Raw genomic sequence first — 22,836 nt, forward strand, 5'->3', positions numbered from 1 at the left:
ATGCAGTGGTGAGTATTAAAACTATCACCTGTGATAAAGTGAAGGGCGCTGTGGTAGACGGCATCCACTTCATTGTCATGAGATCCTCTCTGACATTTACAGGAATATGACTCTGAATATATACAGTAACACCTTCCCTGTAGACATTCCTGTCTTTTCTGTAGATGTTATATCTTAATATTCCTACTGCTGTATCATTGAAGGTGCTGTCTAAGTAAGTCTCAGAAATTGCTATTATATTAATATTATCTAAGATTAGCAAATTACAAATCTCATTAACTTTGTTTCTGAGCCTACATATATTTATATGAGCTAACTTTAACCCATTCTGATTAATTTTCATTCGGAAGAGTCAGCTTTTTAAACCAACATGGCTCAGTTTAAATTGTTTTTACATTGTAGTAAAACAAAATACCTCATTTGATAAATTACATGACATTACTACGTTCTTATCTAAAACTGAACTCATAATGATAATAGGTTTTATTTGGAGTGTGTGAGAAGAGCTCACTAGATCTCAGAAAACTGTTGAGATTCTCTACATCTTGGATGATAGATAAATTAGGATGGCTACTGTACAGATACAGCTGAATGTTTGTCATTCCATAGCTATAATCTGTGCTATAATCATTACCCTGATATCAGGGTTTCAGTATAGCCCTCGGCAGAGTGGCTGGTAGTGGAAAGGTCACGTTGAACTCTGAACCTTGACCCCATTAAGGGTAATCACTACATGGCTTCCTGGAGTTGCCTGTGACATGGTGACCACGGTAAAAGTAACTTGGGGCAGCGCTGGGAGGGGACAGATGGTGGAGGAGGTCCAGGGGTGGGTTGGTGGGCGTGGCTTTAGACATTAGTGTTAGAGACAGAAGAGAAACCGAGACACACTGCTCCCTCATTTTTTCTGATCGGGGCGGGGTCACACTGCTCTACTTATTGCCTGCTTGTTTGTCTTGTGTAAAGGACAAAAGAGAGAGACCTCATGAAGGGAGCATTGATAATACATTTGAATTAAGAACAGTATCTTGTTCCTTGCCAAAATGACATGTTGCGAGTGTGTGATAAAGACTTTGATAAATTGATGGACCAGCGGGTTATTGTAAAACAAGTGCTTCCATTTATCAGACGCCATTTGGGTGATCATCCCCAGCCAACATCACATTCATAGATAGGACCTTGTTCTGCACTCTCCATAAAAGTTTCATTATGGCTGTACTGTCTCGTGTCACCTCATCTATGCTGCATCACTTTCTCTATCCTCCCAGTTAGACCTGCTCTCTTGTCTATCTCTGCTCCTACCAGCCTGTGTGTTTAGCTTGGGCGGGAGAGGAGACAGTTTATTAGGTACACCCATCTAGTACCGGGTCGGACCCCCATTTGCCTCCAGAACAGCCTGAATTCTTTGGGGTATGGAAACGTTGCTCAATTGGTATCGAAGGACCTAACGTGTGCCGGGAAAACATTCCCCACACCGTTACACCACCACCACCGGCCTGTATCGTTGACACCAGGCAGGATGGGGCCATGGACTCATGCTCCTTACGCCAAATCCTGACTGCCATCAGCATGGCGCAACAGGAACCGGGATTTGTCGGACCAGGCAATGTTTTTCCACTCCTCAATTGTCCAGTGTTGGTGATCACGTGCCCACTGTAGCCGCTTCTTCTTGTTTTTAGCCAATAGGAGTGGAACCCGGTGTGTTTGTCTGCTTCAGTAGCCCATCCGTTACAAGGACGTCGAGTTGTGCGTTCCAAGATGCCATTCTGCACACCGCTGTTGTACTTCACCGTTATTTGCCTGTTTGTGGCCTGCCTGTTAGCTTGCACGATTCTTGCCATTCTCCTTTGACCTTTCATCAATGAGCTGTTTTCGCCCACTTACTGCCGCTGACTGGATGTTTTTTGTTTGTCGCACCCTTCTCGGTAAACCCTAGACACTGTCGTGCGTCAAAAGCTCAGGAGGCCCGCCTGGCACCGACGATCATACCACGCTCAAAGTCACTTAAGTCACTCGTTTTGCCCATTCTAACGTTCAATCTAACAGTAACTGAATACCTCTATGCCTGTCTACCTGCTTTATATAGCAAGCCACGTTCACATGACTCACTGTCTGTCTGTGGGAGTGAACCATTTTCGTGAACTGGGTGGTGTACCTAATAAACTGGCCTCTAGGTGTACATTTGCACAAGTGACTCGTGCAGTATTACTGTGGCAACGTAAGTCCAAACTCATTTCCTATCTATATTTGAACATCTTTAATACCCAATCATTTATTTATAGTCTATATATTAGTCCTGTTGCCGTGTGGCAAGGGTAACACAGTGCATCTATCTGCCAGTGATAATGGGGTTTTGCCATACAGCGATTGCACCACTAATACATTATTATGCAAAAAATCTTTGTCAGTTGAGAGACCCCAGTTCTTTAAATGTTGGCGAGGGCTGTAAACCAGAATTAAGGTAGCATTTTTTTGTCTTAAAAGCTCTGTGAAGTTTGCAAATACAAATGTGGATGGGTCGTTCCACGAAATGAGTACCCTTTGCATCCATTTGATATTTCAAGTAGAAATTGTGCATCAATGTTGCATTTTAAAAGCCTGTTCAATGCAGTGCCCTTCAATATAGACCACATGGAGAATTCAATAAATCAGATTTTTTAAAATGAATAAAGACTTGTGAAGGTGGCAACATTCTGCATTTTGAAATCCTATGACGCAGGAAGATTTTAACTCCAAAATGTCTCCCAAGTTTTTACCATCATTGTAAAGCCCTAGTTATTTTGTTGCTTTGACAAATACATTTCTGAAGATTATGATTTATTTAATGCAGTGGTGTAAAGTACTTAACAAAAAATACTTGAAAGTACTACTTAAGTATTTGGGGGGGGGTATCTGTACTTTACTTGACTATTTATATTTTTGACAACTTTTGCTTTTACTTTACTACATTCCTAAAGAAAATAATGTACTTTTTACTCCATACATTTTCCCTGACACCCAAAAATACTCGTTACATTTTGAATGCTTAGCAGGACAGGAAAATGGTCCAATTCACGCACTTATCAAGAGAACATCCCTGGTCATCCTTACTGCCTCTGATCTGAATGACTCACTAAAGACACATGCTTCGTTTGTAAATGATGTGTTGGAGTGTGCCTCTGGCTATCCGAAAAAAACAATTGGTGCCGTCTGGTTTGCCTAATATAAGGAATTTGAAATGATTTATACTTTTACTTTTGGTACTTAAGGATATTTTAACAATTACACTTACTTTCAATAATTAAGTATATTTAAAAGCAAATACTTTTATACTCTTACTCAAGTAGTATTTTACTGGGTGACTTTCACTTTTACTTCAGTCATTTTCTATTAAGGTATCTTTGCTTTTACCCAAGTATGACAATTGGGTACTTTTTCAATCGCTGATTTATGTTATTAGTGATTCCTTTTAAGGTTAAAAAAACTACCTGTCCCTTATTTTAAGGTCAACCATGTTAAGTGAACTGAAATCTCGTTTTAACGTGGTGAAACTATTCCTTCCCCAATTTTTTTTTAAAGAAACATCTAATAGTGTAAAAGCAGGTGAGCTGGTTCTACTCTTTTTGGCAATATTCTGATGTTTTGTGGTAGAAAACTGAGCGGATCGAGCATAACACATCAACCCTGTTAGACAGACTAGAAATGTAAAAAAAAAAAAAAAAAAAGGCTTCCATTTCCACTGTCACAAGGGGATGTTTGGCTGATTTAAGATGAAATCGTCAACCCTGTTACTTTATTTGGCACTTAATAGGCACTTACTATAGTTTTTTTTAATGTTACGTAACCTCTTGGGATGGAAAAACTTGTTTTTTATTAAGTTGCACATGTGCCCTTTATGACAGAATGTTAAAATTTGGTAAAATCGAAAAAAATATCTCACCAAGTTGCACATCTTAAAAGGCACCGAATTGGTGGAATGACCCGGATGTTAAAAAGGGCATGAAATGGAAGCAGGAAATGTGTAATTGGTAGTGGGAGGACTGAGATATGAGTGCTGGGACTGGGGTAGCGCAGGGCAGTTAAATTATTTGTGTGTTGAGGATGTTAGAAGAAAACACGTTTTTAAACGGGAGGCCATGTTTCAATTTAGCACTGAAAAAGAAAGATCTATGCATGCAAAGAGGATCCAAAAAGAGGAGTTGTGTTAAGTGGAGAAAGACAATTAAAAGTTAATTTACTGTATATTCAAAATTGATATAAACTTATTCATTTTATAAGGAGACTGTGACAATGAATGTTTGAAGTAAAGTAATATGAAACCTATGAGCTAACTTAATGTTAAAATGATTCCTACTACTCTGTTGTGTTTCCCTCTATATTGTCTGTCTCTGTCTGTCTGTCTGTCTGTCTCCTCTCTCAGATCAGTAAGCAGCAGCTACAGACAGTGAAGGAGCGTTTCCAGGCCTTCCTCAGTGGTGACACCCAGATAGTGGCAGACGAGGCCTTCATCAATGCAGTCCAGAGCTACTATGATGTGAGGCCCTACTCTCTGTGTGTGTGTGTGTGTGTGTGTGTGTGTGTGTGTGTGTGTGTGTGTGTGTGTGTTTGTGTGCGAGTGCACGCGTGTGTGTGTTTGTGGGTCTCTGCAGGAGTAAGTTTGTGTTTGGGTTGTGTTATCTGTTGATTTGTATTCACCAATGATTATTCTGCAGTTTTAAATAGTCCTCTGCAGACTAACCAAATCGTCTGGATGACTCACCTTTGGTCTGGTAAATGATGTGGAACACACAGACAGGCTGCTTCCCTCAGGCAGTCTTATTAATGTTTTCCTCCTGCATCTGACAGATTCAAATGAATTGGACTTCCCAAAATAGGCCTGTAAAATATTAATAGTCCAGACAGAGGCTATGTGAGGTGCTAAGCTGAATCCATCGACATCCTGTGCTCCAAAAAAGTAGCTTTGAGTATGACTATCCATCCCATTCAATGTGTCTGCCTTGACAACTCTGAAATCACAGAAGAACGAGGTTCGGAACACTGTATCTCAAAGCTTCCAAAAAGTTAGAGGAAAGGAGATGAGAAAAGTGAGTGCGCACTTCAATATAGCACTTCAATAAGCCCAAATTAGTGAATTGAAATGCTTCATTACTCAACGCCCAGCTAAAGCCGGTTTTCCAATTCAATTAAAGCCCAATGCTCTTACTGACTTTGTTCTGGATGGTTACACACTCCCCACATCCCCACCTGCTCTAGAGCCTGGAGGGACACCTGGGGTGCTCTTTGTTGGCAGAATTTAGGATTAAGCAACATGAACATTTTAAATTTCTAGCCAACATTTCAGTTATATTGTCTATATCAGCAGTTCTATCTTCAACACTCCCATTTGTGCAATGTTCCCTTCTTTTTGGCCCACTGAGAGCACTGCTGCTGTTGCAGAACAAGTCGCAAGTGCCCAAAGCTGATACCAGACAGAGGGTGATAAATGTCTGTGTATCTGTGTGTCCATCCAGGCTCAGAGGCAATGGCCCTCAGTCTTCACCCTGCGTTAGGCACTGATTGGGAACATGGAGCCTGTCACTGTGAGCCATAAGGAGGCTGCATGGTATTGAGAGGGCCAACATCTGAGTCAGCCAGACATATGGGTCCCTCTCTCTCTGTCTTTCTTTTTCTCTAACCCACACCCCTTGGCATGGAAAATTGCTTTGTGGGAATTGTGGAAAAATAAATGTGCAGCTTGGGATTGAACAGATAAGCACAACAATACCAGATTGAATTTAAACTACAATCATTTATTTTCCTCTGCATCTTCATCATGAAGACAGAAGGACCAAGCTGCAGCAAATCCTCAAAGAGAGAAACAGTACTTCAGATACCCTCTTCTGCAGCTGCGTCTTCATTTCACTTCCCTCCAGAAGCAAAGACATGTCAGGCTGCCACAAGGGCTTCTTTACGCAGATGCAGGGGAGAACGTCTCACAGAAAATAATGGGCAATTTCCAATTTAGAAATTGAGTTAAAATGGAACTCATCCTAACCTTACAACCACACTGTATGTTATTCCTGTATGTTACTCCTGCCCTTTTAATGCTTAAACCACATGCTTAATCCCCCCTCTCTGCTCTCAACCGTGACCACAGATATTCCTGAAGAGTGACCGTGTGTCCCGGATGGTCCAGAGTGGAGGCTGCTCGGCCAGTGACTCACGGGAGGTTTTCAAGAAGCACATTGAGAAGCGTGTCCGTAGCCTGCCGGAGATCGACGGCCTAAGTAAGGAGACAGTGCTCAGCTCCTGGATGGCCAAGTTTGACACCATCTACCGCGGAGAGGAGGACCCCAGGAAGCACCAGCAGCGGATGACGGCCAGTGCAGCCTCAGAGCTCATCCTCAGTAAGGACCAGCTCTACGAGATGTTCCAGTCCATCCTGGGCATCAAGAAGTTTGAGCACCAGCTCCTCTACAATGCCTGCCAGGTGAGATAAGAGCTTCATGGAGATTTCTCAGTTTCACTCCTTTCTCTAGGTCTGGTAGGTGACTTGAGGTGCAGTGTCAACTTTTAACACCTCGTTGATGCTTTGATTTGAGGCTTGCTTCTCGTTAAGTTCCAATGGGTTGAAATGGTAAAAGTGTGCTGTGAAATCAGCTCTACTTTAAACCCCTGGGAAACCCATCCACCTTCCAGGGTTATTAGATGAATAGGCACCTGTCACAGGAAAGCACAGCTTTTAGTGTGGGATTGAATACTCTTTGACACCTTTAATCAAAGCAGGAAAGATGACTGGAATGAATACTGCAAAGAAAATATGACCATTGTGAGATGGAGAGAGAGTGTGGGTGGTGTGAAGGGCACTATGGAGGCAGAACAATAGATGAGTGTGACTACCAAGGTACTGTGCTAACGGCAATCAAATTGTATCATAGGGAATGGAATGGAATGGATAGCTATTGATCATTGTTGAATTGAGAGGGTGGGCTGAGAAGTAGGCAGCCAGAATAATAGAATGATGGTGGCCTTTAAAGAGGGGGTACACATGCCAGTCATACTGGGTTCAATGGAAGAAGGTGTAGTGAGCCCTTCAGGATGTCTTAAGTCATCATACAGGCTTTTGTCTGTCCAGGATGAACCATTCAAGTGCCACACACACAGGACACTGGCCAAGAGCGGCAGGTAGCCTTGCAGTTAAGAGCATTGGGCCAGTTGCTGGTTTGAATCCCCGAGCTGACTAGGTAAAAAATCTGTAGATGTGCCCTTGAGCAATGCACTTAACCCTAATTGCTCCTGTTAGTCGCTCTTGATAAGAGCGTCTGCTAAATTACTAAATTGTAAATGCAAAAAATGTAGTGAGTAGACCTAGCCATTCTATTCTCTTCGTAAGACCTATGTATTATTGTAGTCCAGGCCAAGATTAAAATGACTTTTCTGCCGTTGCTTAATTCAATAATGTGTCCCATCCACGCCCCTGGTTCCAGTTAAAAGGCATGGCCACCCCCTGAACATTAATACTGCTAGTGACTCATCTTCTGGCAGGGACACAGGAAGGAGTCCTGTCAGCTCTATCTGTATCTGCCTCTTCCACAGAATGAGACTCATCAAGCCTATTGCTGTGGCTTCCACTAAAATGATGTTTATTTTCATGTACATTTTCCATCTCCACAGAAAGAGTGAAAATGTATGAGCTGTAGGATGTGCGAACATATATATCTGCACAGTTCTTGCTGTGTGTTACATGGAATTAGGTCTGTGCCTTTGCCCTGTTTTCATTTTATCAAGAATATAATTCAGTTTTCCTCTGCTGAGGTTTGATGACAAAATTACAATCAATATCAACACCCACTACACATTGAGAGAGAGAGAGAGAGAGAGAGAGAGAGAGAGAGAGAGAGAGCGAGAGAGAGAGCGAGAGAGAGAGCGAGAGAGAGAGAGAGAGAGAGAGAGAGAGAGAGAGAGAGAGAGAGAGAGAGAGAGAGAGAGAGAGAGAGAGAGAGAGACTTAGCTAGCATCGAATGCAGCTATTGCCTACTCAAACACCTGGGTCAAACAGAAAGGGATGCTATGTTAGCAAGTTGGCTTTGGCTATCCAACAGTTCCAAGTTCCAACAGTTCCTATTCCAAGTCATGGTAAGCTTTTGGTTTTATAAATGTATTGCTACAGGGGCCCGCTGGTGTAACTGCTAATTTGCTGACTGTACACTGTACTAAATGATTGTAGCAGATTTACTAACGTGTTAGTTCTAGTAGCTACAGTGGGGAGAACAAGTATTTGATACACTGCCGATTTTGCAGGTTTTCCTACTTACAAAGCATGTAGAGGTCTGTAATTTATCATAGGTACACTTCAACTGTGAGAGACATAATCTAAAACAAAAATCCAGAAAATCACATTGTATGATTTTTAAATAATTAATTTGCATTTTATTGCATGACATAAGTATTTGATCACCTACCAACCAGTAAGAATTCCGGCTCTCACAGACCTGATAGTTTTTCTTTAAGAAGCCCTCCTGTTCTCCACTCATTACCTGTATTAACTGCACCTGTTTGAACTCGTTACCTGTATAAAAGACACCTGTGTAAGGACATCAGGGATGAAATTGTAGACCTCCACAAGGCTGGGATGGGCTACAGGACAATAGGCAAGCAGCTTGGTGAGAAGGCAACAACTGTTGGCGCAATTATTAGAAAATGGAAGAAGTTCAAGATGACGGTCAATCACCCTCGGTCTGGGGCTCCATGCAAGATCTCACCTCGTGGGGCATCAATGATCATGAGGAAGGTGAGGGATCAGCCCAGAACTACACGGCAGGACCTGGTCAATGACCTGAAGAGAGCTGGGACCACAGTCTCAAAGAAAACCATTAGTAACACACTACGCCGTCATGGATTAAAATCCTGCAGCGCACACAAGGTCCCCCTGCTCAAGCCAGCGCATGTCCAGGCCCGTCTGAAGTTTGCCAATGACCATCTGGATGATCCAGAGGAGGAATGGGAGAAGGTCATGTGGTCTGATGAGACAAAAATAGAGCTTTTTGGTCTAAACTCCACTCGCCGTGTTTGGAGGAAGAAGAAGGATGAGTACAACCCCAAGAACACCATCCCAACCGTGAAGCATGGAGGTAGAAACATCATTCTTTGGGGATGCCTTTCTGCAAAGGGGACAGGACGACTGCACCGTATTGAGGGGAGGATGGATGGGGCCATGTATCGCGAGATCTTGGCCAACAACCTCCTTCCCTCAGTAAGAGCATTGAAGATGGGTCGTGGCTGGGTCTTCCAGCATGACAACGACCCGAAACACACAGCCAGGGCAACTAAGGAGTGGCTCCGTAAGAAGCATCTCAAGGTCCTGGAGTGGCCTAGCCAGTCTCCAGACCTGAACCCAATAGAAAATCTTTGGAGGGAGCTGAAAGTCCGTATTGCCCAGCGACATCCCCGAAAGGAGGTTTCTGGAGAAGGTCTGTATGGAGAAGTGGGCCAAAATCACTGCTGCAGTGTGTGCAAACCTGGTCAAGACCTACAGGAAACGTATGATCTCTGTAATTGCAAACAAAGGTTTCTGTACCAAATATTAAGTTCTGCTTTTCTGATGTATCAAATACTTATGTCATGCAATAAAATGCAAATTAATTACTTAAAAATCATACAATGTGATTTTCTTGTTTTTTTTTTTTTATTCCATCTCTCAGAGTTGAAGTGTACCTATGATAAAAATTACAGACCTCTACATGCTTTGTAAGTAGGAAAACCTGCAAAATCGGCAGTGTATCAAATACTTGTTCTCCCCACTGTATGTTGACTATTACCACGATGTGTTTTAGCGGTAATGATATGAAGGTTTAGCTTTGAAAAAACATTTTACCTGGTCACAGACAGCTGATATGTTGTGCACAAGTCCACAAGCGAAGGGAAAAGGTGAGAGGAGGAGAGCGCGTAGATAGCTGTGAGAAGGAATTATAAAAACAACAAGTTGTTTGTATGTGGCTGTTATGAAAGTGAACTGTGTGGGCTTGATCAGGATTGTATTCAATGCACCGATTCTGTTGAAAACGTTTCTCAAACGGAACGAAGTGGGGATAAACATACCTGAATTGTCCAATAGAAACTCTTGTTTGCAACTGTTGGACTAATGATTACACCCTAGATCAGCTAGATGCAGGCAAGAGTGTGCAAGGCAGTATTGAATGTGTCACTGTCTGTCACCTTGATTACTCAAAATTCTCTCGACCTGTGCACCTACGTTGTCAATTTACATTCCTAGGCTAGGTTGTAGCAACCTCATGATGGGTACAGGAAAAATGTGAGTATCATGTAGTAGCCTAAACCTATCGATGTTACATTGAGCTGGGTGAATGGAGTGTGAATGACTCATCCAATATGCTGTAATAGAAATAAGGCCATGTTCATCCTCCCTCATCTTAAACGGCACCAACCGCCACTGCATCCCAGACACCCTGGACCCACTCCAATTCGCATACCGCCCCAACATATCCACAGATGACGCAATCTCTATTGCACTCCACACTGCCCTTTCCCACCTGGACAAAAGGAAAACCTTCGTGAGAATGCTGTTCATTGGCTATTGCTCAGCGTTCAACACCATAGTGCCCTCAAAGCTCATCACTAAGCTAAGGACACCGGGATTAACCACCTCCCTCTGCAACTGTATCCCGGACTTCCTGACAGGCCGCACCCAGGTGGTGAGGGTAGGCAACAACACATCTGCCACGCTGACCCTCAACAAAGGGGCCCCTCAGGGGTGCGTGCTTAGTCCACTCCTGTACTCCCTGTTCACCCAAGAATGTGTGGCCACGCACAACTCCAACACCATCATTAAGTTTGCAGATGACTCGACGGTGGTATGCCTGATCACCGATGACGATGAGACAGTCTACAGTGAGGAGGTCAGAGACCTGGCCGTGTGGTGCCAGGACAACAACCTCTCCCTCAACGTTAGCAAGACAAAGGAGCTGATCGTGGACTACAGGAGCACGCCCCCATCCACATCGACGGAGCTGTAGTGGAGCAGGTCGAGAGCTTCAAGTTCCTCGGTGTCCACATCACTAAGGAAGTATCATGGTCCACACACACCAACACAGTCGTAACAACGCCTCTTCCCCCTCAGGACGCTGAAAAGATTCAGAATGGGCCCTCAAATCCTCAAAAAGTTATACAGCTGCACCATTGAGAGCATCTTGACTGGCTCCATCATCGCAAGGTGCTAGAGAGGGTAGTGCCATCCAGGACCTCTATACCAGGCGGTGTCAGAGGAAGTCCCTAAAAATTGTCAAAGACTCCAGACACCCAAGTCATAGACTGTTCTCTCTGCTACCAGACAGCAAGCAGTACCGATGCACCAAGTCTGGAACCAACAGGACCCTGAACAGCTTCTACCCCCAAGCCATAAGACTGCTAAATAGTTAGTCCAGGTAGCTATTGGTTAAGTATTTAACTATCTGCATTGACCCTTTTTGCACTAACTCTTTTGACTCATCACATGCACTGCTGCTACTGTTTATTATCTATCCTGTTGCCTAGTCACTTTATCCCTACCTACAGTTGAAGTCGGAAGTTTACATACACTTAGGTTGGAGTCATTAAAACTTGTTTTTCAACCACACCACAAATTTCTTGTTGCTGGCCAAGAACTTAATTGGTTCCTTTCACTGGGTTTGTGTGTGTGTGAAATGGGGATCTGACCTCGGGTCGAATTCCTCGCTTTTACCTAATCCACAGACTGTTGCCTTTTGCCTCTCTCCTCAGACAAAGTCCTGAAAACGGAGCCAGAGTTGAACAGAGTTCAGACTAAACATGAGTAATTACAGCATGACGGGAGGGAAGAGAGGAGTTGGGTTTGGGTATGTTTGAGAGATTGAGTGTGGACCTGCCATGTCCAACAATCAATCTCCAGGTCAAGCCAGGGTGAGCCGTGGTTGAACAGAGTTTAAACTGAACATGATTATCAAGGGCTTGATTGATTGTACCACTATTGTTTCTAAACTGAATAGAAGTCAGATTTAGCCACTATCATAGACTAAGGAAGTGGGCGGAGCGGTTGAGAGGGGGAAACTGAAGACAGTGGTGGGGGAATCCAAGAGGGAGGGGTTTTAAGCAAAACATGTATGTAAATAGGACTATAAAAACGGAGAGCTGAGAGGTAGAAGGCAGATGTTTTGCAAACCACCTCGGCTCTATTGCTTATTTAATAAAGTCTATCTTAATTCTACAAAAACTGTGAAATACTTTGGTTCTTTGATTAGTATAAGGACGAATTTGCTACATCAATATGGTGCATTTTATGTTGTTTTACCTCTGTGTCTGTGTGTGTGTGTGTGTGTGTGTGTGTGTGTGTGTGTGTGTGTGGATCTCTCCCTCTGCAAACTGAAGACCAAATCATGACTATGTAAACATTTCTGTGAAGAAACAACCTCAGTCACTGACTAAATTAAAAAGAGAAAATGAGCGCATATTGTCTTCTGATGAATGTGGAATGATGATTTGAGTTAAGGAATAAATTGAATTTCAGCCCTGTTTGGCAGATGCGTGACCTGATCTAGGTGTGGGTGGAACATCGTGGGTGTTCTTCTTTTTCACCAGATGAGGTTTGGTGTTATGGATGTGGTTGTGCCAACCGCCTGCTGCTGTTTTAATGAAAGCACAATCAGCCTGTAATTGGTCAGAATGGACAGGCAACAGCACAACATGGCTGAGGTGACTACACTGCTGGCTGCCCAGGGACTCATATAGAAACACAACATTAGATCAGCATGATAAATAAATAGTATCTTTATTAAAGATGCAGTCCGAGATCTTAAGCACTTACAAATTCATAACATATTGTACGAATTGGAATTTGTAACATGTCATACGAATTGCAAAGAATTTGCAGGATGTAACATATCAAACGAAATGGATGACGTAGTACACAATTGTGCAACATTTTTTGGAACCCGTTTTGGTTCGTGAGCACTACTTTCAAAACTATTGGCTGAAATTATACTGATAAGAACACCAATATCTCAATATACAATAAACATATTTATCATACAAAAGAGCCCAAACTCTGAGTGATGTTTCAAATGTTTACTCAGGGACGATGTAATAGCTGAATACATACCTGTACATTAAATACAGTGCAGTGTCCACTTATACCCTTAGCTCTCACCCCCTCCCTTCTACAAATATGTACTTCAGTACTTTTCCATCACACAGGGTTTCTCCAAGCTCCTCCGTGCATATCACAGGACTTCTTATCAGTCAAGTGAGGTCTTAATTTGTTGGGAGTACACATTTTTACAGTCCACTGCAATAATGACACTTCTCATACACAAAGAGCTTGAACCTAGCACTACTTTCGATTTCTAAGGCTATATAAAACAATCTATTCATACTAAGATTATATAATGATATAAAACAGAAAAGATATAAAACCGTAATTTACAATCTATCAATACAAAAGCTGTGGAGCATCCAGCTCTGGTGAGGTGGATAATTTGCCTTCATCTCTGCTCCCAGAACACACTCCCACAACACAAACACACACCTTCTGGATGACAATTCATTTCCCTCTTACCGTTGTCTGGTAACATTCTGGCCATTGGTCTACCTCTCTAACTTCAAAGATACATATGCCCTATATAAACACTGTCAATAAAGCCTGTAGAATCAGGTAAAGAGATTCTCCGGCACTTTTGTATTATTTTGAGCCAGTAGTTCTGAAAGTAGCGCTTACAAGCCAAAAGTGGTTCTCTCTCTCGCTCTGCTGTGTGTGCATCTTGCTAGCTGTCACACAAATGGCGAGGGGCTTAAGCTCATTGGCTGAAACTCAAATTGCTAGGGGGCTGACCAACGTGGGGGGAAATGTAGGGGAAATGGCGCCGCACAGCTTCCTGTAAACAGTCGCTTTCAAACTAGGGATTTCGTGGCTAATTAAGATAAAACTATAATTCTGATCATAGATTATGCATGTATGAACTACAGATTGACACATCCAGCCCAAAGTGGCAGGGTTCAAAAATACTTACTAGTTGCCAAAGTTCCGGAGCATGTCTTTAAGTATTAAACAACATAAAAGCATCAATGCAAACAGTTGTTTGTTTTCCCCAAAAAAATGCCTACCCCAGCACACAGAATGTCAGAAGTCCCTTTTGTCAGTTATTTTCCAGTTCAGGTGGAACAGAAAAACAACAGCCGTCATCAGTGAGTATTTTGTTCTCTCTGTTAGATGTATAAAACCTTTTATTCTGTCAAGTCACTTACTGTACACCTCATTGAATATGGATGAGAGAGATCAAACCCAAAGAAAGGACTCCTATATGTTTTAATCATAAACAAGGCCATCAACACAACAATTTGAAAGCCCTCCATTCTATGCATATTTGCTGCTATTACAGAATAATATATCCTCAATTTTCATCAAAGACCTTGCTGCTATTGTACAACAAACCGATGTCTGTCTGAAAGCTTTGAAGTAGATCTCAATGCTGGACTGTTTTGGTCTAGTCTGTATGGTGCGTTGCTATGCTCACTGTGTGTATGTATGTGTTTGTGTGTGTATGTGTGTGTGTGTGTGTGTGTTTATTTGTTTGTGAAACCTTTCTTCCGTCAGTCACACATACACTCACATACACACACACACACACACACACACACACCATGCCCTTTGTCTGCTCATTTGTGGCTACCATGGTGACAGTAAACATGGCTACCTTTCTTTCCCCTCTCCCCCTCCTCCCCTGTCAGCTGTTGTTCAGCTGTTGTCACCCTGCATATATTAAACCAGACAGACTGGAAAGGTTTCCCCTAATCACATATCAGAGTTTGACTGTTAATCTATCAATCGGAGGGGACAGCAATTTGTTTAAACAATTAAAAGACTGAGGAGAGGAGAGCAGAGGAGAGGAGACGAGAGGAGCCTGTTTGGAATAGGTAGAGGATATAGGGTTTTGTGATTTGCTAAATATTGCAAACCCATCCTTTAGTCCATTACCTCTGCCCAAAACCCACAGTATCTGTGTGTTATGACATTCCAACTCCTCTGTACAGAGTTGATCTACATAAGAGCCTGAAGCCTCTTATACATATGTACTGTATCTCTTTACCCAGGAAAGCACTGTAGTATCATAGTGTACGTGTGCCCGGAGTTCTCTGTACACAGGATTAAAGATTAATCAGACACTTATGCACTCTGAAATATTTACCCTGGCAGAGCTGTGTGTGTGTGTTTTTGTGTGTTTGGTTTTACTATCCTTGTGGGGACCAGAAGTCCTCACAAGGATAGTAAAACAAGGACAATTTGGATAAGTGGGGAAATTCACTGGTCCCCACAAGGAAAAGGGCTATTTTAGGCTTAGGGGTTAGCGTTACAATTAGGTTTAGGGTTTGGGGTTAGGCTAGGGTTAAGGTTAGGGTTAGGTTAAGGATTAGGGTTAAGGGAAAATAGGATTTTGAATGGGAATCAATTGTTTGGTCCCCACAATGATAGTAAAACAAATGTGTGTGTGTGTGTGTGTGTGTGTGTGTGTGTGTGTGTGTGTGTGTGTGAGGGCATGCTTGTGTTTTTCTTTGAAAAGTGGAAAACAGAACGGAACAAGCAGATTAGGAGGATTGTAGCCTTGATAACGGTATCAGACAGTACCATACTTAACCCTAAACTCAATCAAGCCAGTGGTCCTGAACTGGGATCTAAACTCAATCAACCCTACGATCCTGATCTGTGGCCAAAATATTCATTTTATGGAGCGTGGTGATGGACAAGTGAGATTCAGAGGGAAAGTCTCCCTGACCCTTATACTCAACCCTCCCCGCTCTGCCTCCCTCTGCCTGTGGTTACACTATAGCTGTTCACCCCCATTTGATGTTTTCACTTAAGGATGAGTTGTCTGCTGCCTGGAGTGCTTAATGATGGAGTGACCGGTGCCTCAGACTCAAAGGCTCCACGCTCTAGTGAGTGAGTGAAAAAGATAGATAGTTCATCATGCTACTCAGTGGACAGAATACACTATTGATTGCCACTCAGCACAACAATAGTATGGCTACTACAGTTACAACAACATGATGTTAAGATAGATACTACAGATCACAGACAGACAGACAGACTGACTGACTGGCCATGTCCGAATACCCATACTAGCTTACTACATACTTAAACTGCATACTATGTACTCATCGTCGCATACTATTTAGCACGTACCATTTAGTAAAAAGTATGCAGTATGCCACGGCCACAACGCAGTAGCAGCTCCTGACTGGCTGAGTAGGGGAGGCGGGCCGAGTGCGGGTGGATTTTTCCAAATTCAACAGACATGCATCGCATTAACCAACCTGATAATAATTTCCAATTTGGTTAATTTCTCTGAACTCTGAATAGAATAGGAATGGAGTTCTAGGCCTACTCAGGCTGGTTATATGCAGATTATTACATTCAACCTATACCGTAGCCCATCTAGCCCATCTATCCTGTTTAAAAAGGACTGAAGACAAAAACAGATTCGGTTCAATTTCAACATGTTTATTAGTGAAACCAAAGTGCTGTAACAAAAAAAAGACTTCTGTTCTCAAAGTTGTGATCATTTTAATGAGAACAAAAATTACTTAGCCTACATTTGAACACCAACGCAGAAGCTCCGCTATTCAGCAACTTCCCAATTAATTAGCCTAGTTTTGTTGTTTGGCTACTTGAAGAGAACAAAAATCGATAACTTGCAACGCACCTTTTCCAATGCATTGTGGAAAAGGGTGCATCGAATTCTACTAGATGAAGAGCCGAAATGAGTATAACATCCTGGCGTTTAAACCAAATTCACATACTCTATTTTTCGCATACTGAGAATGCGTCATGCGCGATTGCGTTTCCCGTTATTCATGATTTTGGTAGCGCGTCCCCATATCTAAGTGATCAGCTCTTGTTAAAGCCAAAAATAGTATGATATCTGGGCATTTAAAGTATACTCGATTTTCGCAGACAGGGATCATCAGTGCCTAACCCAGTGGGGATGTGGGATCAACTAAATTAAACGGGCAGGGAACACAATATACCGTTAGGCAGACAAGCAGTGTGTCAAAAGAGATGACTCGTCTTGCTCCTCTGTAGGGGAAACTTAAGTTTGAGGTAGAAGGAACTTCTAAATAGAGTCCGCTCTTTGCATCATGGGCTAAACCGTTTTAGGTAGGGCTTTGATCCCTGGCCGTGATTGAGACTTTAGCGATGCGATTGAATTAATTACTTTGGAATCTCATCCTGTGTGTCTGTCGGCTGCCAACGCCAAGCCATGTGTGTGAGGGGTTTGTGTGTGTGTGTGTGTGTTTGTGGCTGTGTGTGTGTATGTCCTGTGCTGTCTCAAACACTACAGGAATGTAAGCGTGTGGTGCTGTTGGTGGTAGCAGCAGGGGTGGGTGTTTAGCAACATGTTAATGCAGCAGTAAAAAAAATCAATGGCAAGACAAGAGAGGGCTGAGAGGGTGACAGACAGGGAGAGGGAAAGGTAGAAGACAGTGAGAAATATATATAGGTAGTGTTTGAGAGAGAGAAAGAGGAGAGAGAGAGAGAGAAAGAGAGAGAGAATTCAGAGAATTCAGAGAATGAAAGATGGAAATGAAGAGACAGAATGGCGTGATGGAGAGAGAGAGAGAGATCACCTTTTGATTCACCAATATCCCCCCCAGACACACACAATGCATGGAGGCAAATCTCCTAATCTTCATCCTGACATCTGTATCATTAAACTAAGTTGGGTTCCCGGTCCCCCTGGAGGCTACAGAGGGAGGGGAGAAGGATAAGTCATGTTGAAGAGTTGTATTCTAGACAGGGAGACAGTGTTGAGACAGATGGGCATGGGAGAGCGTGCTGACAGTAGAGATGGGAAGAATGCATGGTTCCAGCGTGCATTTAGTCCAGACACAATCATACTAACACAATACTCTCAGACACACACTGATAAACACACTGTCAGATACATATGGTGTGGCAATCAGGCGCACAGTTTTTGGCCAGTGGAGATTAAGCAGATTTAATTAATCTAATTATGGATGGCCTTGCTTACATCAGATCTGATTATATTATGACAGGGATATCTCTCTCATTACTGCTCTGGTGTAATGCAGAAAAGGCTCTCTGTCTGAGTAGGGGTGTGTGTTATGCCAACTCTGTAGTCCTCTTCTCATCCACCCTCTCCCTTGTTTCTCATCCCTCTCTGAGTGTTGCTGTGAAGAATGCCTCAGTGCCCTGTCAGAGGGTGGAGGTGGAGAGGGGGTAAGTAGCGTGGGCAGAGATACTCTAGTGGACAGGGCACCTGTTTGGCACAGGGCATACAACTCTCTGCCAGAGGGGAATGCCAGCCCTGGGAATTTGGATGTGTCTGGCCTTTTGGGTGTTGAAATAGCTTTCTGCTATTCTGTGTGCTCGTTCGTTGGAGTGTGTGTGTGTTTGTGTGTGTTATCTACAGGGAGTGTAGAAGAAGCTGTTTGAGTGTAGGACAGTTCTGTAGACACCAGCTGGTGACAGGAAGGGAGACACTCCAGCCCTGCTCCTGTGCAGATGGCTTACTGGCCAACACACACACACACACACACACACACACACAAACACACACACACTGTTAGACAGTGACTCTGATGTAGTACTGTACATTGTGTTCCTGTGTGTGTGTTTGCGTGTGTCTGTTCTGCCCATCCCACTTTAAGAGCCCCAATGATGCCTCTGAACAGACTGGGGGATTAGATTAGCATAGACTATAAAGATATTGTTGCATATCTGTCTGTGTGTGTGGGTGTGGTCATGCACATGTGGTCTTGAACACGTCTTTGTATGTGTATGTGTTGTGGTATATGTCTTATACCACGGCATTGTTGCATACTCGATTCTGATTGGCTAGAAGGGCATTCTAGAGTGGGGATGTGGTGCGTAATGCGCATGAATTTCTCCGGTCTGTCAATGTTGCAGTCATGATGCAAATGGTGCTATGCTGTCATCCTCCCACATGTTTCTCGTTTGACCAGCTGTTTTCAGCTACTCGTATTGTTGATTCAGTTGTCATATTGGCAGATTTGCTAGCAACAAACTATTTAGCTAGCTTCTAGTCTAGTGTTTGATATGCAATGCGATATCCTCTACGGTAATGAACAGTGTCCTAACGAGACAGCAACTTTTCTATGCCAGATGAAATCAGGCATCATCAGCTCCTTCTTATGGATGTATCCAAATAAATGTCACTAGAAAACAGCTTAAACAAACACAAATGCAGCTACTTTACTGTTATTCTGGCTGCACTGTTTGACGTGACTGTGTTATGACACGTTCTCCATTATTTCCAAGATAATGTACAGAGCGTCTATCTCTTACGTGTACCTCAGTATGTGTGGTCCTGCCAGTACACACAATGCTAGAAACCATCTCTGCAGTAATTTGCTCCTCCATCCTCAGGGGCTGAAGGAGTGGCTGTGACAGATGTGTTTGTGTCTGCTATTATACTGCAGGCTCCTTGACCACCAATGACTATCCCTTTCTCACCAGCTCGGACACACCTCTGCTCTTCAATCTGGGGAAAGAGTCTATACTGCACACATACATCTGATGAAATCTACTCAGATGTACACTGAGTGTACAAAACATTAGGAACACCTTCCTAATATTGAGTTGCACCCCCTTTTGCCCTCAGAACAGCCTCAATTAGTCGGGGCATGGACTCTACAAGATGTCGAAAACATTCCACAGGGATGCTGGCCCAATGTTTCCCACAGTTGTGTCAAGTTAGCTGGATGTCCTTTGGGTGGCGGACCATTCTTGATACACACGGGAAACGGTTGAGCGTGAAAAACCCAGCAGCGTTGCAGTTCTTGACAAACTCAAACCAGTGCGCCTGGCACCTACTACCATACCCTGTTCAAAGGCACTTAAATATTTTGTCTTGCCCATTCACCTTCTGAATGGCACACATACACAATCCATGTCTCAATTGTCTCAAGGCTTAAAAATCCTTCTTTAACCTGTCTCCTCCCCTTCATCTACACTGATTGATGTGTATTTAACAGGTGATATCAGTAAGGGATCATAGCTTTCACCTGGATTCACCTGGTTAGTCTATGTCATGGAAAGAGCACGTGTTCCTAATGTTCTGTACACTCAGCGTATAGTATAGTAAATTAATGAAGTCATAGAACTGAACCAGGGCTGTAAACAAGCATCCTTAAAGGGGCAATATGCAGTTGCTACATCCATTTTTGGACTCCATTAATGATATGTAACCATTGTTTCTTGAAAAATATAACTTAGAAATGCCTCATGAGCTTAGGTCAACTGTCATATCCCTTAAGAACCCAAAATATAAGCTTGTTTTACTCCAATGTTTGTAAACAAAGTAAATGAAAACATTTTAGTATTTTAGCAGAGGCTCTTATCCAGAGTGACTTACAGTAGTGAGTGCATACATTTTCATACTGGTTCCCCATGGGACCCGAACCCACAACCTTGGCGTGCTCTACCAACTGAGCCACACTGGACTAAACAGACACTATATAGCTTCATAACATGTTTAAATATATAATTTTGATAGCCTGGATGGTCAGTCCTTGCATCCATAGCTCTGTTTTTGAACTTGAAAGTGGATGCATTTCTCCAGCCCCATTCCTCAGCTTTTTACCGAAACAGTGGAGTACGCTTTGTTATTGTTTCAACTGCTGATTCCCCCTTTAACATAGAATTTACTTCCAAGATCTAATTCACAATGAACACAATCCATTTGACAGTGGTTGAATATCGATCACCTTTCCCAGTGGAGGGGAAGTGATGGGATGCAAATGGAAATTATATTGATTCCAGCTCATCACATTAGTGGGGTGTACAAGTACGCTGCAAGTCTTTGCATGTTTATACATTCATACATTACTACAGACGATGATCCTTTTGAAAATCATTCCCAAGGATGATTATTATGATATACTGTAAGAACTAAAGGTAATACTATGTCATCACCATTAGACTATGGTCATGGACATCACTAAGGCTAGTAATGGAGGTTGTGTGTAAGGCCTATGTCACCTCTAAGGTGATTTTAAAGGCTATATGTCAGGCTTTTGTCACCTCTAAGGTGATAGTAAATGCTGTATGTCAGGCTTATGTCATGATGAAATCTTCTCTCATTGTGTTTGTTTCCAGCTTGATAACCCAGACGAGCAGGCTGCACAGATCAGGAGAGAGCTGGACGGACGACTGCAGATGGCTGATCAGATCGCCAGGGTAAGACACCACCACCTGAAAGTAAAGTAGAGAATTAGACATCTTAAATCACCTCACCAGAGCTGAAACAGATACTGTAGAAGACAGTAGCCCTAAGGCCTATACACTAAGTAGTAGAGGTACTGCAGTATGTGTGTGCTCTGAACCCTAGGCCCTCACATGAGCAAAACAGCCTCAATAATGTAAAAGCAGAGGGAGACTCAGGGCAGGAGTACGCATGAATAAACATCCTCTTTAAAAAGACTGTACACTTTATGGTTGTAGACTTCACCATGGACTTGTCTATGCGTGTGTGCGTCCTTGTGTGTATGCCTGCGTGCGTCTGTCTAACAGGGTGGCAAGTTTCCCAAGTTTGTTTCCAAAGAGATGGAGGCCATGTTCATAGAGGAGCTGAGATCTTCAGTGAACCTGCTGATGGCTAACCTGGAGAGCATGCCTGTGTCCAAGGGAGGAGAGTTCAAACTGCAGAAGCTCAAACGCGGACATAACACCTCCATCATAGACATGGGCCAGGAGGATGAGAACACGCTGTCCAAGTCTGATGTGGTGCTCTCCTTCACTCTGGAGGTATGGTTGGTTTACACTGCAGCTCACACAGCCTGCCAGAGACACTGCCTCCAGTGGTCATATGCAGAAGTGTACTATTGAAGTTACCCTAACTATTTCAATTCAGGCTACATGGAAAATAAAATTCAAGGCAACATTGCTTCCACAATGCCAGCAGATATTGTGACACTTACTTTAGAGACAACAGAGACACTGAGAGGGAAAGTAAGAGAGAGATATAGACTGAATGACAGAGGTGGAAACATATACACATTACACAGTGAAAGAGAGAGAGCTAGGGAAAGAGATAGAGATCCAGGGAAAGAGAAAGAGGGAGATAGATAGATAGATAGATAGATAGATAGATAGGGTATTGTATGTAGATCGAATTAATCAATTTTGAATTCAGGCTGTAACACAATAAAATGTGGACTACTATAAGTCAAGGGGTATGAATACTTTCTGAAGGCACTGTAGGCTCTGATGATTAATGTCCTATGGGACTTAGTCCCTCCCCTCTCGTATACCTCAGAAATGTTTGTAGCAGCAGTCGTAATGTTTTACACTCCCTATTCTGCTGGTCTCAGGACACATGGCTGTAGATCAGAGAGGCTGAGCTGATCTGGGCAGCCCATGTCTGTGAAAAACCAAGGCATTGGTTAAATGACATTCTGTGTTCGTGTTTGTGTCTGAAACTAGTTTGTAGCAGCAGATATGTGTTGGAAATAAGTGACAAGTATAGGTGTTTGATCGGCTTTTCTCTATCTCAGGTGGTGATAGTGGAGGTTCAGGGGTTAAAGTCATTGGCGCCCAATCGGATCGTCTACTGCACCATGGAGGTGGAGGGGGGGCATAAGCTCCAGACTGACCAGGCCGAGGCCTCCAAACCAACGTGAGTGTGACACACACGCATGCACGTATGCTGTGCACTTACATGATATTACAGCCTTATTTAGGAATAAATACCTTGTAACTGGGTAAGAAGTTCAGTGCATTCTAATTGTTTTTACCTAAACAAACTCATGTTAGCTAATCAGGTTAGGAACTACATAACTGCATTTAGATTTATCACAGTCTGTCATGTGCAAGGC

The 22,836-nt window shown here is 42.9% G+C and overlaps 1 protein-coding gene across 1 annotated transcript in view; it reads left to right on the forward strand.

The window, feature by feature from the left end:
* Positions 1–22,836, forward strand: part of LOC311133970 (calcium-dependent secretion activator 1-like) — a gene marked incomplete at both ends in the record, with an annotated part of 131,288 nt that overhangs the window by 39,907 nt on the left and 68,545 nt on the right. The window contains 5 exons of the mRNA XM_084167597.1: positions 4,397–4,510; positions 6,113–6,445; positions 21,119–21,199; positions 21,533–21,766; positions 22,516–22,637. Of these exons, the coding sequence (XP_084023723.1) occupies positions 4,397–4,510; positions 6,113–6,445; positions 21,119–21,199; positions 21,533–21,766; positions 22,516–22,637 (884 nt within the window). The remainder of the gene's footprint in view (positions 1–4,396; positions 4,511–6,112; positions 6,446–21,118; positions 21,200–21,532; positions 21,767–22,515; positions 22,638–22,836) is intronic.

The sequence above is a fragment of the Coregonus lavaretus genome (genome assembly GCF_964263955.1).
Source record: "Coregonus lavaretus genome assembly, chromosome: 8".
NCBI classification, from domain to species: Eukaryota; Metazoa; Chordata; class Actinopteri; order Salmoniformes; family Salmonidae; genus Coregonus; species Coregonus lavaretus.